Here is a 17583-nt window from a genome sequence, read left to right on the forward strand (position 1 = left end):
GATTGTCTTTCATAACAAAAATTGCCTGTTTAACTCCTCAGACAGATACAAGTCAGTGTCCACCAGGAATCTGACCAGAACTGAAGAAGCGGCTTGGACGAGCAGCCACACGTCTTCACTCTAAAACTTTTCATCCAGTTACAGAATAGAAATTTTCTTTTGCTACTGAGGGATTACACAGATTTTGGATTATCTCATTTCCTCACGTGGCAAAGACAACACGTATAAGCGTTACACGGCCTTTACAAGGTTCAAATACAAACATTTATACAACCCCTTTCCTCATTTTATCGCACTCACAACGAACCATCCTCCTGTTCACTGAAAGCAGGATGAGTAAAGTGTTTTGCCAAAGGACAAAACTGTATGCACTGAACAGGGATTTAACTGCCAACCTTCAGGTCAGTGGGCGAACTCTATATTTACACAGCTGCACACTGTTGGTACAAAGTTCAGATGTTTTGGGATGAGGCCTGTTTGGTTGTGTTTTGGCGATCCATGTTGCTTCACTTCCCTGTTTTGAAAAAGCTTTTGGGGTTTTGTAGGTTTAAATGGCAGTTTAAGTTTGACCCTGCTGTGCTGCCGTAGAGCAGAGGTTGGGAGTACGCAGTAAATTTACTTGTGTAATTTTTAAGTGTGTTTTTACTTCTCTGAGTAGTTTCCAGACACTCCTGCTTGAGTAAAACAGTTGCTCGAGTAAAAGTTGAGGGAAACGGCTCTCTGCAATTTTTGTTCTTCCAGTCAGTGGTGAGAGAAGTACAGATACAGAGGTAAAAAGTCATTCAAGTCAAATTATCACATGAAAAAGTCTACTTAAGTAAAAGTATTTAAGTAGGTTTTTAAAAATGTACTTTAAGGGTAAAAAGTTAAAGTATTTCACATCAGTCTTGTTCATTTGTTATAGTGTAAATGTAGAGATATTGATTAAAAATTAGACATTTTGGTCACAGTACAATATGAATCCATTTCTTAGTTTTTCTTATGAATTTTGTGTTTATTTTTGTTTGCTAAAAGCTGAAGCTTGAACTCGAAAACCTTAGTTCAAGGTAAAAAATAACCCTCAAATCATATGAAAAGTACTGTTTACTTTTCAGTCCAGTTCAAAGTACAGATACTAGATACTGCTCTCAAATGTACTGCAGTGAATGTAAAAAGTATCCACTGTAAAATGTACTTAAATAAAGTTCAGATACAAATTCTATGTAAGTACAGTACTTTACTGCTCATACTCACTGCTCCCAATGGTATTAACATCAAATTATAAATCAGATGTTACTAGTCGTAGTAGTTTCCCAAAATATTTTTCTTTACAAGTTTACTCGAGTAATTTTATTTTGAAGTAATAATTGAGAAAACTTTTGGCTGCTCCACCCACCTCTGCAACGGACCACGCCCGAATGAGAATTACATAAATACTTATCTTTTCTTCTGTCTCCTGTGTTCCCCTTTTTCTTATAAATGGTCACATTTTGACATAACGCTTTTCCGCCTTCAAGTCGCTCAAAGCACTTTACACCAAGGAACCACACACACATTCACACACACACATTCACTGAACCCCAACCTGTCACTCACAAACTCGATGTGTTACCTGATCCCTCTGAGGTGGTGCTGGGGTGCAGGCTGACGGTGTAGGTGGCTCTCACAGTCTGCTTGTTCTTGAGCAGGATCACACAGGTGTAGTTCCCGGCTGACTCCGCCCTCACGGGTAAATCGATGGAGGTGGTGATGTGGCCCGGGCTGCCGTCCATCTGGAGGCGCACACTTTGGTTGGGATGTGTCCAGATGGCTCTCCTGACCTGGGACAGCTCCGAGTATCTGCAGTCCAGCTCCAACTGTGTGGGTAAAGTCCTGGCCTTCACTGGAAATAAGGAGATTCAAATGGTAGAGGTCAAATGTGAGAGGTCATGAGGTCAAATGCATAGACTGTATATATAAACGGACAAAGCTAACCTGCTAGCCGCTGCGTTCCAAACAGGAAGTGACTGTTTTCTTTACATTAGACAATTGTCTATCATCATTTAATCTTAAATGTTCGTATTTTCCCGCTCTACATGATCCTGAGGCGCATTTTTTTTTAGTTTATTTAATTTTTTTTTTCTTCTTAATTTTTATTTTATTTTATTTTATTTTTTTAACTGTCCTCTCTCTGTCTCTGCTGCTGTCAGACTCATTTTGGTCTTAAATGTTCATATTAACCCTCTACATGATCCTGGGGTTTTTATTTCACTATTTTATCCGTAAACCAACATATGAACATTAATAACAGACAAATCAGGCTCCTTCTTTCCCCCGAGGTCTCTCTCTAATGTCTTTCTTATTCAATTCCATTACCACAGATGAATGCTGTCGCTGTGCCCTTGGGCAAGACACTTAAGCCCACTTGTGTACACTGGTATGTGTGTCTGAATGGGTGAGTGGCTCCTTGATGTAAAGTGCTTTGAATGTCTAGAAAAATGCTATATAAAAATGTAATCAAAGTAAAATTTAAATCTATAAACTGGACAAAGAGTTGGTTTGAGAACGGAGTTAAAGTTGTTGTTTTTGTTAGGAAAGACAATCCATCTTTGAACAGGAACATCATCTTTCTCCTATTTATAACTCCATCATCAGACCTAAATCTAAACAAGGAAAATAATAGAACTAGCACATATGCTAATAGCCAGTATGCTAATAGATGTGAGAGCACCCATTAGGGGCCTGAATGATTATGCTAAATATGACTCAGGCACAGCTCACACTTAGCGTAGCTCATTAGACCAAGCCTACAAACAGAAACTGTAAACAATAGGTCTGTTAGCTTCAGTGTCGTTGGCTCCTCCTTTCAGACAGATAAAAGGCAGTGTCCAGCAGTAATCTGACCAGAACTGAAGAAGCGACTTGGATGAGCAGCTAAACGTCTTCGCTCTAAAACTTTTGTTCAGTTACAGATTTGAATTTTTCTTTTGTTATTGACCTTATTCGGTCCCGACCACTTCTGCTGTAAATGCAACTACCGGTAAACTGGTTAAGAAAAATTGCCGCTAAAATCTGTTATAAATTCGGCTGATATGTGTAAATGTTCACGTGACCAACAACTCAACACTGCCCCCTTTCTCTGGGAGGCTTTATAACGGCTCTGTGATTCCATAAAGAACTGATATACTGTCCAGATCAAGAGCCCCATGCAAAATAATACAACCCCAGTGACAATGTGTTTGGTTTCATTTGACAGAAGAGGAGTTTTTAAACAGATCCCACATGTTCCACCTGCGTTTGCGTCTCCGTGAGGTCACTACAGGTCAGCTCCACTGGTCACTAAAGCCTAGACTCTGCCATGATGCCGATTCAAACCGTCGGCTCTAAAACTTTTTCTCCAGTTACAGATTTAAATTTATCTTTTACTATGGCTCACACCTGGACGACTAAAGGATTAAACAGATATAAATGTGAGAGTTTAAGAATAAATTTACACTTTATAAACTTTAAATATTTAACTATAAAAATTTTAGTTTCAGTGAAAAAAAACCAAAAAAAAAACCCGAGTCACAGCCCAAACATGCCCGAGCGTCGATGGGAAACAGACGCCACGTTTAAAGGGTAGAGTGTGAATACAGAAAAGGCCAAGGACGCATCAAGAGTAATGGCCTTAAAGGGGAGGCGATATGAAAAACAGCACAATGGCGCGTGAGGGGTCAAAATAATATATATTCATTAAAGGGATTGGCGTCTAATACACGTGCCGGCTGTGACTGATGCTTCTGTGTCTCGTCAGTGTGAAATGAGAATCCATCGCGGTGTAATCAGCCCCCGTAAACACACATGTGGGTGAACGCGGACACACGAACACGCACGCACACTCCAGCCATGATTAGAGCGATCAGAGGACCCCCTGTCGCCTTGGTGGGAGGGCAGCAGGTATAATCACGTATAATGACACCCGTAATGAGGCTAGGGTAAAAATATACGTGCCATATATGATTACGGAAAGCACTGTAGAAATAGGAAATCCATCATGGGTGAAAAGGATTTGGATTCAGGGTTTGGATTTGAGCGTTTGACTGCGGAATTGTTTATAGGGCAGATTACAGATTAAAGGGAGCGCTGCCTTGTAAAGATGGTTCTGCATTAAAATAACCATCATGTCTTAAACAAATTGATTTTTTTTAGCTTTCTACCACGTTAAAACTTTGCTCCCTGATCAAAAACATGCCTGAAGGAGTTAGTCAGTTGGTAGATACCGATTCCGAAGCTACGGATTTAAGCGTCTGCCGATACCTGACATCAACAGATACCAGCGCAGTGCCTAAAACTGAATTTATTTCCTTGATATAAAAATAAAATAAGACCAAACTCATCCACAAGTAGCAACTTTGTGTTAATAAAAGTTCAAATATTATGAGACTTTATGGGAGACTATGACCTGTAAATAGACTTATTACATCAATGTACATGTCCAGTCAGGATATCAACTCAATCGATATTTGAAAGCCGATATCCAGTATTGGATCGTGCGTCCCTAGTTTGAGTAATCTAGCGATCTCTCCCAGGCTCTATTCAAACCCTCTTTACGTTTAGCTGTAAGTCTCTGCCCACAACCCTACATCACCCATAAATGTACAAAAACATGATATAAAACTTTACACAGCCACGTGATTTCATTAGCGTGTTGTAGCGCGCTGAAGGGGGAGTGACTTAGCACAGAGAACAAAGTGAGGGGAGCATCAAAAACAAAAGTGAAATTTATTAAACATGTTAATACGTAATTTTCTGTGAATATAGCATTTTCAAAACAATAAAATCTTTAATATCCCATAGAAGTAAATACCTCCTTTATAAATGTTTTTTTGGGGGATGCACTAAATTGTTTTGGTTTGATTTCAAGACCAATTTTGATACAATGACGATAAAAACACTCTTTTCTAACTTTCTGTTGGTTACATCAACTATTTTGTTAAAACAAAGCGACGGCTGTTCTGATGTTGGGCTGTACAAAAATAAATTGAACTGATGACAATGAGCTGGAATTATCAAAACAAAATAATAAAACTTTCTTCAATGCCGAGTTTTACCGTGCGGCTGTTGTTCTGAAATAGATGAGAATCGTTATAAAACTATGTAGGAAAGATCGTGTTTATGTGAAGTTTTTGAGTTTCGATACTTTCTCAAATGAGTATAGAAACGATAGAAGAGATCAAAACTCATAAAGTCAAGTAATTTAAAGTGGAACTAAACACCTAAGCTCCACCCACGACCCCATTTCAAACAGAGCCGCTAACTTGGGTGGCATCTGGAGGACTAAAGGGGAGGGTGAGGGGGAAAGAGGGGCCTATAAGGAATTGTTAGACAAAGGTTTCAAACTCCGCCCCTGCAGCCAGGTGTTTAATTAGAACCAGCTGACAGTCTTGTGTGACATCACATAGTACTTGAAATCAAAGTGGCCACTAGAGGCAGTTTTTCACGTGTAAATTTACCTAGTTTAAGATCGCCAAACATAACGAGAAGCAGTAGACAATAAGATAAAAACACCATGTACACACTTTAGTCGCAAAAAAGTAGATTTAGTGTTTAGCTCCACTTTAATCCATGTTCTAATGTTGTTTCCTCTTCAAAAACAGACCTGGAGTTGTTTTTTGTTTCATTCACACATGTCTGAGTCACACTTTATTATTAGTCTGTTACATCTCCAAAGCTCAAAACGCTCTGTTCCACCTTGTGATGTCATGAAGTGGTAGTTTTCAAGTTAACTCCTCCTTTTACCTTTAGTTCAGTCGAGATAAGTGGCAATTCCAGGACTGAAATGATCCAAATGATTCTAGAAATGAAGGTGTGTGGAGTTTAAAAACACAGTGGAGCACTTCCTGTATTACCACATGGTGACATCACAAGGTGGAACAGAGTGTTTTTTTTTCCAGTTTGAGAGAAGAACTCAGCCTAAATATGTAGCGTTCGTGTGTTAAACATGTGAGAATGAAACAAAACACAACTCCAGGTCTGTTTGCAATGAGGAAACAGGATTATAACACGGATCAGAACATAGCGTAAAATATCGTAATAAAACCCTCGCCGGAGTCTCGTTTTTGCAGTGTGTCTGTGTGCTCGTTTCAGAGGGAGGGGGCGCTGTTGGAGCAGGGGGGGGAGACAGTGACAGTGAGGAATGGCCGTGGTCACGTCTCAGCACATGTGATGGATGTCAGCTCTGTGGTGATTAGTACGGCGTCCCAAGGCTCCCCGTGACAGCACCTGTTTGTGAGTCTGCTTTGGTGAATATGAGCCTCATCCTCCACAGACACAGCACCGAGCTCTGAGTAAAAGTCAACAAGTTACTGAGAGTCTGAGGACGTAAGGGGACCCGACTTTATCAAAATCATGCCTAAATCGGCTTTAAATCAGCTCTATAGTTACAATCTATGACACCCGTGGATCATTATGTAATAAGTTGGACATTTAAATCGCAATATTCATCTAAAACGACTTAAACGGAACATATTACATTATTTTCTCATCCGTTTGTGATGAGGAAACATTATCACAGACCTGGAGTTGTGTTTTTGATTCATTTACACAAACCCTGAATATTTAGGCTGTGTTCTTCTCTCAAACTGAAAACACTCTGTTCCACCTTGTGATGTCATCAAGTGGTAATACAGGAAGTGCTCCACTGTGTTTTTAACTCTACAGAAAAGAAACAAGTCCACTAAGTTTCGACTTAAAGGTCCTATATCACACAAAATGGACTCTTGTAGCTTTAAGCCATGTTAGAATGTTGTTTCCTCCTCAAAAACAGACCTGGAGTTGTGTTTTGTTTCATTCACACATTTGAGTCACACTTTATTATGAGTCTGTTACATCTCCAAAGCTCAAAACGCTCATTTCCACCTTGTGATGTCATCAAGTGATAGTTTAACTGGTTTAACAGCTCCTTTTACCTTTAGTTCTGTAGAGATAAGTGGCAATTCCAGAGCCGAAATGATCCAATTTATTCTAGAAATGAAGGTGTGTGGAGTTTAAAAACACAGTGGAGCACTTCCTGTATTACCACATGATGACATCACAAAGTGGAACTGAGTGTTTTCAGTTTGAAAGAAAAACAGAGTCTAAATATGCAGGGTTTGTGTGTGAAACATGTGAGAATGAAACAACACACATACTGATGATGACATCCCACTCTGAGATTGTGGGGTAAGGCTACAGCGGTTAGCTAGCATGTTCAAAGCTAGCATGATCAAAGCTAGCATGTTCTAACGCTCTTCACTCACTGTACTCACACAAATATCTCATAAATCTGTTTTGTGAAATAGAGGTCTGTGTTTGTGAGAGAAGTTTGAATAGAAATGAGAGGTCAGTAAATGAGAAACTGTTCACTCAAGGACCTCGTTTTGAATTCAAATTCCTTCTTGGTTCAAACCGTTTGATAATTGGTTTGAAATAACGTCCGCTTTAATTTGTAAAACACTAAGAACAAATCTGTATCTTTTTTACTTCAAAATATTTCCTCTGTTTGAAGACTAAATTAAAGAAATTATTAATGACACCATATAAACTACTACTACAACTGCTACTACTAGTACTAGTACTACTACTACTACTACTACTACAAGGGGAGTCATCAAGGAGGGACAAAGAAGTCTCTTGTCCCGGGCCCCAGGGTCTTAAGGGCCCAGAACTCGACCCTCTTCATATTAATTTATATTAGCGGGGGCCCATGTGAGGATCTTGCACCAAGCCCCCAAATTTCTGTCAACAGGTCTGACGACTACTACTACTACTACTACTACTACTAATACTACAACTACTACAACAACTACTACTACAACTACTACTATAACTACAACAACAACAACTACTACTATAACTAATATTACAACTATTACTATAACTACTACTACTACAACTATTACTATAACTACTACTACAATTATTACTGTAACAACTACTACTACAACTATTACTATAACTACTACTACCACTACTACAACAACTATTACTATAACTACTACTACCACGACTATAACAACTACTACTACAACTACTACTACCACTACTACAACTATTACTATAACTACAACTACTACTATAACTACTACTACAACTATTACTATAACAACTACTACTACAACTACTAATACCACTACTACAACAACTATTACTATAACAACTACTACTACCATCAACTTCTACTATTCTACCTACTCTTCCTTTACATTTAAATTGTATACTGCAGGGGGCTCATGTCCTGCCCCAGACCCCCAAACCTCTGTCGACGGACATGTAACTGTACCTCTGTAACTGTACTTCTGTAACTGTACTTCTGTAACTGTACTTCTGTAACTGTACTTCTGTAACTCTAACTACAACTACTTTTCCTCCCAATCACTTCCTCAGTAAGTACTTAATACTTTGCAAAGTTGACATTTCTTTCTCCTGATATATTTTTTTCTTTTACAAACGTCAAAACGGTATCACTTCTTTCACTAAGCGTCGACTTTAGACATTTATGTTTAACAAAAGGGAACATTTTCATTCCAGCGACTCAATAAAGATAAGTAAAGACCAGAACGTACAAGAATCGAGAGATAATTATGACTGGGACAAACGCCTGAAGCAACATCGCGCTCCAATTTGCTCCTATATTAATCCAACTGTTTCATATTAGCTGAGTTTAATGACTTTATTGGCAGCTCTGACCCACAATCATATTATTCGATGTGGTATTTACCTTTGGGTGCTACTCCCAGCCCGGAGCCAATAAGAAAGTATCCAAATGGAACCGCAATTCTCTGCCTTAGTGCGTTTTATCCAAAGCCTGCGTTTGACTTGCTTTTAGATAAGAGATAAGAGGAGTATTATCACAGCTTGCATTGTGTTGGTTTAAGATAGTCCAAAGCCACCTATCCAAATAATGTCAAGAATCCCTGTTGACTTTTGGTGCCATTTGCTTTGATGGGATCCTGACGTAAAACAGGGACGGTGGCTCCTGTGAAGTGATGAAGCTGGTCTGAGATAAGTTAATCCTCACTGTAGGAAGAATACAAAGGCTCCCTCGGTATGTGGAAATCTTTAAGCAGATCTGTTATGCAAAATCAGAGCTTTTAACTGTGTTGTAGTCGTTTCCTTCTCATTTACCCTCTTAAAGTTGTGTTTCGAGTGATTCGTGTTTGAGTAATCTTTAATCGTTTATTTTCAAGATGCCATTTTGCTGATCTTACTGCTTTTATATACATATTTATTATTTTAATTTATTATTTTGCCATTTGATTCTAGTCTAAATGTTGATTTACTTAACTAGTTGTTTTATTTATAATGTATTTGTGCAGCACTTTGGAAACTGCATTTGTTTGTGAAATGTGCCGTTTAAATAAAGTGGACTGGATTGATCTTGTGTCATTCTTCAGTTTTATTTTCTTAGTTGGTGATACTTGTGGGATTTGGCAGCGTCGTCTCAATAGTTTTCTATTGCAGACGTCAGTGGATTTGTTTCTTTTATTGAGTTGTTTTAGATCACATGTGTCAAACCCAAGGCCTGTGGGCCAAATTCGGCCCACCACGTCATTTTATGTGGCCCACGACAAAGTGAATTGAAACGTATGACTGTCTTAAAATGTCAGTTTATCAGGAGATGCACAGTTAAACAGCTATTTTTTCATGTCTATGCAAATCCATACGGAATATTTATAACTTGAAAGTAATAAATCTAGAAACGGTTAATTGACAAGATTAAAACTTCGTGACATTTATCTTATAGTTACATCTGGCCCTTTGAGAGCAACCATTTTGTTGATGTGGCCCTTGGTGAAAATGAGTTTGACGCCCCTGTTTTTGACAAATTTTGTGATTTGCGAACATAATGATCCAAGGGTGTCAGAGATGAGAACTATAGAGACACAAGCACAATACGTCTGATTTAAAGCGAACATATTGGTTAAAACTGCCTTTTATGAGCGGTTCACCACAGTAAAAACAGTTCCCTCATCAGAATTGAATTGACGCTTTAGTAAATTTGCATATAATGGAAAAAAAAGTAGAAACTGTCTTTACCAATGGTTGACGTGTATTGCCCAAGGGCACCACAGCAGGACTGGTCAGAGCTGCAACCAGTGGAATTATATGCGTGTCAATTTTAATTTAAATATAACACATTTTTATATAGCACTTTTTGTGGGTGAGGTGGGTCTTGCCCAAGGACACAACGGCAGCTTCATCTGTGGGAGCTGGAATCACACCACCAACCTGCTCTACCAATGATGTTCAAATAAAAGGCTAAGTAATGAATCTGAACCCAATTTTACATTTCGTTGAATAAGACTAAACTTAAATGCATATTATGTAACTTTTCTGGCTTGGAATATTCCACAGTATGACATTAATCTTATCTATGACTTGAACATGGAAAAGCTCTATATAAAGATGTGACACCACCATCCCAGGAGATCAGTTCTGTGGAGCGGCGTCCCTGCTCACAGTAAGAAACCATGTTCTAATAAAAAATAGATAAGTTTAATGCCACACAACATCGTCATGGAGATAAGCAGCTGCCTTCCCACCAGAAAAGTTACATAACCCACCTTTAACAACTGCAACCAGTTCAGTTAGGGCTACTAAAATCACCAATTTGCCAATATTAATAAAATAAATAAAACCAAACTGAGAACACTCACTGGAGGAGGTGTCTGGGGTGAGTGAAGTCTGGGAGTCCCTGCTTAGACTGTTGCCCTTTGTACTCATGTCTTTTTTCTTTTATCCATTATTTTGCTAATAATCTACTGTAAATGTCTGCTGCTACTACGACTACCACCAAATACTAACTACTACAACTCCTACTTCTACTACTTCCTCCTCTTACTCCTACTTCTACTACTTCCTCCTCTTACTCCTACTTCTACTACTTCCTCCTCTTACTCCTACTTCTACTACTTCCTCCTCTTACTCCTACTTCTACTACTTCCTCCTCTTACTCCTAATTCTACTACTTCCTCCTCTTACTCCTACTTCTACTACTTCCTCCTCTTACTCCTAACTTCTACTACTTCCTCCTCTTACTCCTAACTTCTACTACTTCCTCCTCTTACTCCTACTTCTACTACTTCCTCCTCTTACTCCTACTTCTACTACTTCCTCCTCTTACTCCTACTTCTACTACTTCCTCCTCTTACTCCTACTTCCTCCTCTTACTCCTACTACTTCCTCCTCTTACTCCTAACTTCTACTAATTCCTCCTCTTACTCCTACTTCTACTACTTCCTCCTCTTACTCCTAACTTCTACTACTTCCTCCTCTTACCCCGCAGCCCGGCCCCAGATAAGAGGAAGAAGATGAATATAGCTCAAACCAAACTTGTGTTCACCTCTGACGACAGTGAGCAGGGTGCGCAGGCTGAAGGCGTCGTCGTTGCTAAACACTTCGCACATGTACAGACCCCCGTCCCGGATCAGGGGGCTGAGGAGGAAGGAGAAGCTGCCCTCCTGGGGGTCGTACGGGGGTCCCGCCAGCTGCAGCCTGTTACTGAGCTCTGTGGTCAGCGTGAAGCCCCTCCAGCGGTCAAACTGGTGCACGAGTCTAGTATTCTCGTTCTTGGCGTCCGGGGGTCTCCAGTACAACATCACGTAGTCCCCCGGAGCTTGAGGACAGGACAGGGGGAGGACGGACTGGGACTGGACAGCTGTGGAAATCTGCTGACCTAAGGACACATCATCCAAAGTGAAATAAATACAGTGATGCACAGAATATTTATGAAATGATCAGCAAGAATGTTTTAAAGAAGTGGTTACTACTGCTGTACTACTACTACTACTACTACTTGTGCTGCTGCTACTTCCACATTGGGGCAGGTCTGAGTTACACACTTTTCCGGAGCAGCAGTGAAGATCTGAAAGTAAATCAATCAAATGTGAAATAAACATGTGACATTACAGTACGTAGTAAAGAGGCATACACAATCTACAGAATTCTACCACTACAAATACTACTTAACAAGTACGAGGACGTTGGGGCTGTAGAGATCTGATCATTAAGAGCAAATCAATCAACTAAATAACGAAATAAAGTTAAAGACAATACAATGATTTGGGCAGAATGTGATAAGAGTAAACACCACAGTCTGTATAAAGAAGTGGATTAAGTGAGTTTGACGTCACCCACAGCGTTCAGCTCCAAATGAAGCTCATCGACACTAGAGCAGTTACAGCGGTTCAATATTAGGAATTCCGACCACGAGTATCATAGCAACCAAAGAGCCAATCCGGAGCGAGCCTGTTGAAGGTAATGGTTAGCAACGCTGTCAATCAGACCATTTGCTAACGCTAATGTTCATATCTTGATTTACAAACACAATAGCGAAATAAATAAATGCCAGGATCATGTAGAGCGGGTCAATACGAACATTTAAGACCAACATGACGCGTCTGACGGCAGCAGTTACGTAAAGAGTGGTGAGGTGGAAGCGTCCTCATGCTCACTTCCCATTTGGAACGCAGCGTTAGCAGGTTAGCTATGTCCAATATTAACAGTCTATGGTGGATACTTGAAATTAGCAGTAGATTGATATATTTTGCGTATCAGTTTTGTGTTTCTGTCATGTCTCCACCTTCATCAACTGGGCTATAGTTGAAAATCTGCTTTGTTTGTATCTGTACTCGCACTTTTGCCCCTTGTTCCAAAACGATTTTACTACTACCATCATTCTTCCTCCTCAAGACGAGCACAATCCGTCACGCACTTCAAAATTTCCAGGAGTGAGATAATTGTTGGCAGTATCTCAATATTACAATAGAAGTCAATACTAAAAACCGAAATGATTATTCACAAATGAAGCCCCGACACGTTTCTTGTATGTATCAAATTACTTCCTGCCACAGATACCAAAGTAATGAGGGCACACAGTATCAGGAGGGCACAGGCACAGAGATAAGAGCGAGAGAGGAGGGAGGAGGAGGGACGGAGACGTGATGAGGACAGTAATACCTCAAACTAATTCAAATTCCTTTTAGTTAGTCATATTATTATAACATATTAACACGCAAATTAAGTATAAAACTATGGACAGGATATTTTAGAAAAGGCCAGTGGTGGAAAAAGTACTCTGCTTTGTCACATAAGTAAAAGTATAAATACTGGAGCAAAACAAAAAATACTCAAGTAGATTTTTTTCATGTGATACTTTTACTTCAGTATAAAAGTACCTGTTTAGAAATAAGCCCAACCAGCCTAAGCGAAAAAATAAAATAATTGAGATCTAATAATGCTTCAAATGTAGTGATTTTGCTAAAGATTTGTAATATTTTTTCCTAGATCTTTTTACTTGTACATATTTTGTTTTGTTCAAATTCAGAACATGTTAAAAATAAACCCTCAGACTTTTCAGCAGGTCTCACACAATAATAAAAATACTTTTCAGTCTAGTTCAAAAATGTAGTGGAGTAGAAAGTACAGATACTGCTCTCAAATGTAGTAAGTATCCACTGTAAAATGTACTTAAGTATACATTTTAGGTATCAATACTTTACTTAAGTACAGTACTGTACTACTTTTATGGCGTTACGTTCCACCTCTGAAAAGGCTAATAGTATTTCTGAATCCATATATTGTCAGTACTTTTAGTGAGGTGAGGTTTCATTCACAAACAACTTACAAATTGTTAATTCATTATTTGCCACTGAAGCCAAAGTCATGAGGACAAACTGTAAGCTGTGAAAGTGAGGGATGAGTGGAGGAGAGGAGTAATAATATAAAAACAACATAATAATACTATAAAAACAACACACTTAAAATAATTGCTCTTACAAACCCACCCGCCCAGTGGTTCTCAAACTGTTTGCACCAAGAATCACGAGATCTAAACCTAGACTTTACTGAACCTGCAGGCCCAGCGACGGAAAATTGGGGGTCCAGGGCAAAAAAGGTTACGCAAGTCAATGTATCACATGAAAAAAATCGACTTAAGTAAAAGTATTTCAGTTTAAAAATGTACTTTAAGAGTAATACAAGTGTAAATGTAGTGATATCGACTAAAATGAGACATATTTTGGATTTTGAAACAATGAATGAGGCAGTTCTAAATGATGGCTAACCCCAAGGAGGACGAAAACATGAAGACTTGGAGTAAAACAGAATAAAACAAAAACTCAAACTGCTGAGAGACCAGTGGTACATGTTTCACAGTTTCAGAAACACTGTACTATCCTATGGGCTCTTTGCACCGTTTGGTTGTTTTTTAACACGTTTCTGACAATCACCCGCAGCTCTCTGTCCACTGCTTGATGTTTAAATATTTATTCATTTTAGCGAGACTTTGCAAAAAGCTCACAGAAATAAAACTGGACAAGAAGTAGTAACGCTAACAGTGAGGTTGGGGGCGCTGTCGTGCTCAAAGATTTCATAAACAAATTCTAAAATGCCTAGTTTTTAAAAGAGAACAGGAGAACAGGTCAGAATTCTATGGCAAAAATAAGACGAAAAATGTTAACTATGAATAAATATGGATATGGATAAAGGGTTGAGGACATACAAGTGTCAACAGACCCCTGAGAAGAGAGGGATGAGGCGAGCGAGATAGAGGAGTAAACCCAATGATGGCGGAGGAAGAGAGAGGCTGTTTGAGAGGAGATAGGAGAGAAGTCCTGACAACAACATGGATTATTTTCCTCCGAGCTCAGACGTTCTCGGGAGCTCGTACTTTGTGAAGCGGCCGATTAGCGATTAGCGCTGACACAGGACTTCTGCTCCAAAGTCACTCACCGTGGTTTATGTTGGTGAAGGAGGCCACTCTGTCTGCTGCAGAAAAAGAGCCAGAGAAAAGCAAATCATGAATAAAACATGGGCATATAGACTATAATATTCACTGTTCAAAGGGGATGGATTTCCTTGCAAGTTCTATAGTTGATTTGTGTTACGAAACGGTTCTTAAAACGCAGAATACTTTGAAGAACTGAAGCTATATTGGTTAAATAAATGATGGGAGAACTTTGGAGATTTTTGGCACACTGCGCACTCAGCAGCATCAACAGAAAGCAGAAAGAAATGTGTTTTATACGAAAGAGCTTTGTTCTTTCAAGTCTGGTCTTAACAATAGTGGTAGAGGAAGTACTCCATTTCTTAAGAAAAAGCACATATGCTGCGGCAAAAATATATTTAGTAAAAGTATCACATGAATGTTATAAAGTTGTTAAAAGGTCAAAGTAATTTCACAGAGATATTTTTGTTTCAAATGAATTTTTTTTATGAAGAATTGTACTGATTTTATAAAACCAGAGCTAAAACATGTCTATTCCAGGTCTTTCCAAAGACTAGACCAGGACTAGACCAGGACTAGACCAGGACTAGACCAACATTAAACTGGACTAACCCTGGACTGAATTAGGACTAAGCCAGGACTAAACCAGTACTACACCAGGCCTAAACCACAACACAATCTTAATCAGAAATAAACCCAGACTAAACCAGAACTAGACCAACATTAAACCGGACAAACTCAGGACTAAAGTAAGACTAAACCAGGACTAAACCACAACACAATCTTAACCAGGAATAAACCCAGACTAAACCAGGACTAAAACAGGACTACACCAGGAGTAAACTAAACCTAAACCAAGATTATACCAGGACTAAACTAGGACTAAACCCAAACAAAACCAAATCTAATCTAAACCAGGACACAACAAAATCGAAACCAGCAGTAAAACAGGAGTAAACCTGGACTAAACCAGAGCTAAACTGGAACTAGACCAGGACTCAACAAGATCTAAACCAGGACTAAACTAAATCTAAAGCAAAACTAAATCAGAACGTAACCAATTTTAAACCAAGACTAAACCAGAACTAAAAGACAACAACAAAATCTAAATCAGGACTAAAACAACACTAAACCAGACTAACCTGGGACTAAACTAGGACTAAACCAGGACACAACAAAATCTAAACCAGGAATAAACCCGGATTAAACCAGAACTTAACCAATTTTAAACCAAGACCAGGACTACACTAGGATTAAGCAAGCACTAAACAAGGACTAAACCGGGACTAAACCAGGACTAAACCAGTTCAAGGAAAGAGACTAGTGTTTAAACTATCGTTTTACAGAACGTGAGCAGAAACAGAAGCTCGCCCTGGTATAGTGACTATCCACAGTAACATTTATTTAAGCGTGGAACTTAAATACTCATGGTAACAAACGCAGTACTTTTACTTATTGTCCAGTTCTGATCTTACCATCCACAGCCACATCCACATTGAAGGCGAAGAAGGCATTGGAGCTGTTTCCTTTGGGGTACACCATGCACACATAGGCTCCATCATCACTGTTCTGGACTTGGGGCAGTTTGGTTATTATTCCAAACTTTGGGACTTTTTCTGTTTTCATCGCAATATCTCCGGGAGCGATCCACGTGATTTTACGGACTGCAATGTCGGGCTGGACGTTGGCGAGGAGACGCAGGGTGCTGAGCTGAGGGACAGGGGAGGGGGGGGCCACGGTCACTAAGGAGGAGAGGAGGGGTCAGTATCGTTATTAGAATGGGAATAATCATCATGAATGTGCTTTAGTATTTTGGTTACGACATGTGGAAAATAACAAAAGGCTGGCTCAATAAAATGCATGTCATAATAGCACAAGTCATACACGAGATAATTCAAAGTGCTTTACAGAATAAGAAAGACATTAAACTCACAATAAAACAAATCAAAACATAAATAATCATCATTAAACCCTTTCAGTCACAGCAGATAAACAGAACCGTTTGAGTCTGGATTTAAACTGCAGAAAACTCAAACGCCGATTCCCCTGGTTTAGTCCTGGTTTAGTCCTGGTTTAGTCCTGGTTTAGACCTGGTTTAGACCTGGTTTAGACCTGGTTTAGACCTGGTTTAGTCCTGGTTTAGTCCTGGTTTAGTCCTGGTTTAGTCCTGGTTTAGTCCTGGTTTAGTCCTGGTTTAGTCCTGGTTTAGACCTGGTTTAGTCCTGGTTTAGTCCTGGTTTAGTCCTGGTTTAGACCTGGTTTAGACCTGGTTTAGACCTGGTTTAGTCCTGGTTTATTCTCTGAGCCACAGGAGCCAGAGACCTGAGCCACAGGACACATGTATGAAGTACTTCCTGCGGACCCGAGCAGGCGCATTCTGGATGTAATAATGCATAATAACACATTTTATTAAGCCAGCCTATTGTTATATTCTTTTTTTGCATGTAATAATAATAATAATTAAGTATCTGGGAGTCTTGTTCAAAGTGAGTCTGCAGTGAGGACTGTTGTGGTGAAGAAGGTGCTGAGTCAAAAGGCAAAACTCTCGATTTACCGCTCAGTCTACGTTCCTACTCCACCTATGGTCATGAGCTCTGGATAATGACCGAAAGAACAAGATCGTGGACACAAGTGATCCAGCATGTCCCTGGGGGGGAGCCACAGGGAAGACCTGGTCACACTAGAGGGACTATGTCTGTCTGGCCTGGAACGCCTCGGGGTCCCGCTGGAGGAGCTGAGGGACATGTCTGGGGTGGGGGAAGTCTGCAAGTCTCTACTTAGACTGCTGCCCCCGCAACCCGGCCCCAGATAAGTGGAAGAAAATGGATGGATGTAATAACAGACGTTTCACAGTGCATTATTCATTCGCTCCAGAT

At 39.6% G+C, this 17583-nt stretch overlaps 1 protein-coding gene across 1 annotated transcript in view; it reads right to left on the reverse strand.

Annotated features, from left to right (window-relative positions):
• g6fl (g6f-like) overlaps positions 1-17583 on the reverse strand; it is a 43524-nt gene that overhangs the window by 20283 nt on the left and 5658 nt on the right. The window contains exons 4-7 of the mRNA XM_055228106.1: positions 16183-16449; positions 14713-14748; positions 11324-11656; positions 1592-1861 (exon numbers count right to left, since the gene is read on the reverse strand). Of these exons, the coding sequence (XP_055084081.1) occupies positions 1592-1861; positions 11324-11656; positions 14713-14748; positions 16183-16449 (906 nt within the window). The remainder of the gene's footprint in view (positions 1-1591; positions 1862-11323; positions 11657-14712; positions 14749-16182; positions 16450-17583) is intronic.

This window comes from Periophthalmus magnuspinnatus, chromosome 16 (genome assembly GCF_009829125.3).
Source record: "Periophthalmus magnuspinnatus isolate fPerMag1 chromosome 16, fPerMag1.2.pri, whole genome shotgun sequence".
NCBI lineage: Eukaryota > Metazoa > Chordata > Actinopteri > Gobiiformes > Gobiidae > Periophthalmus > Periophthalmus magnuspinnatus.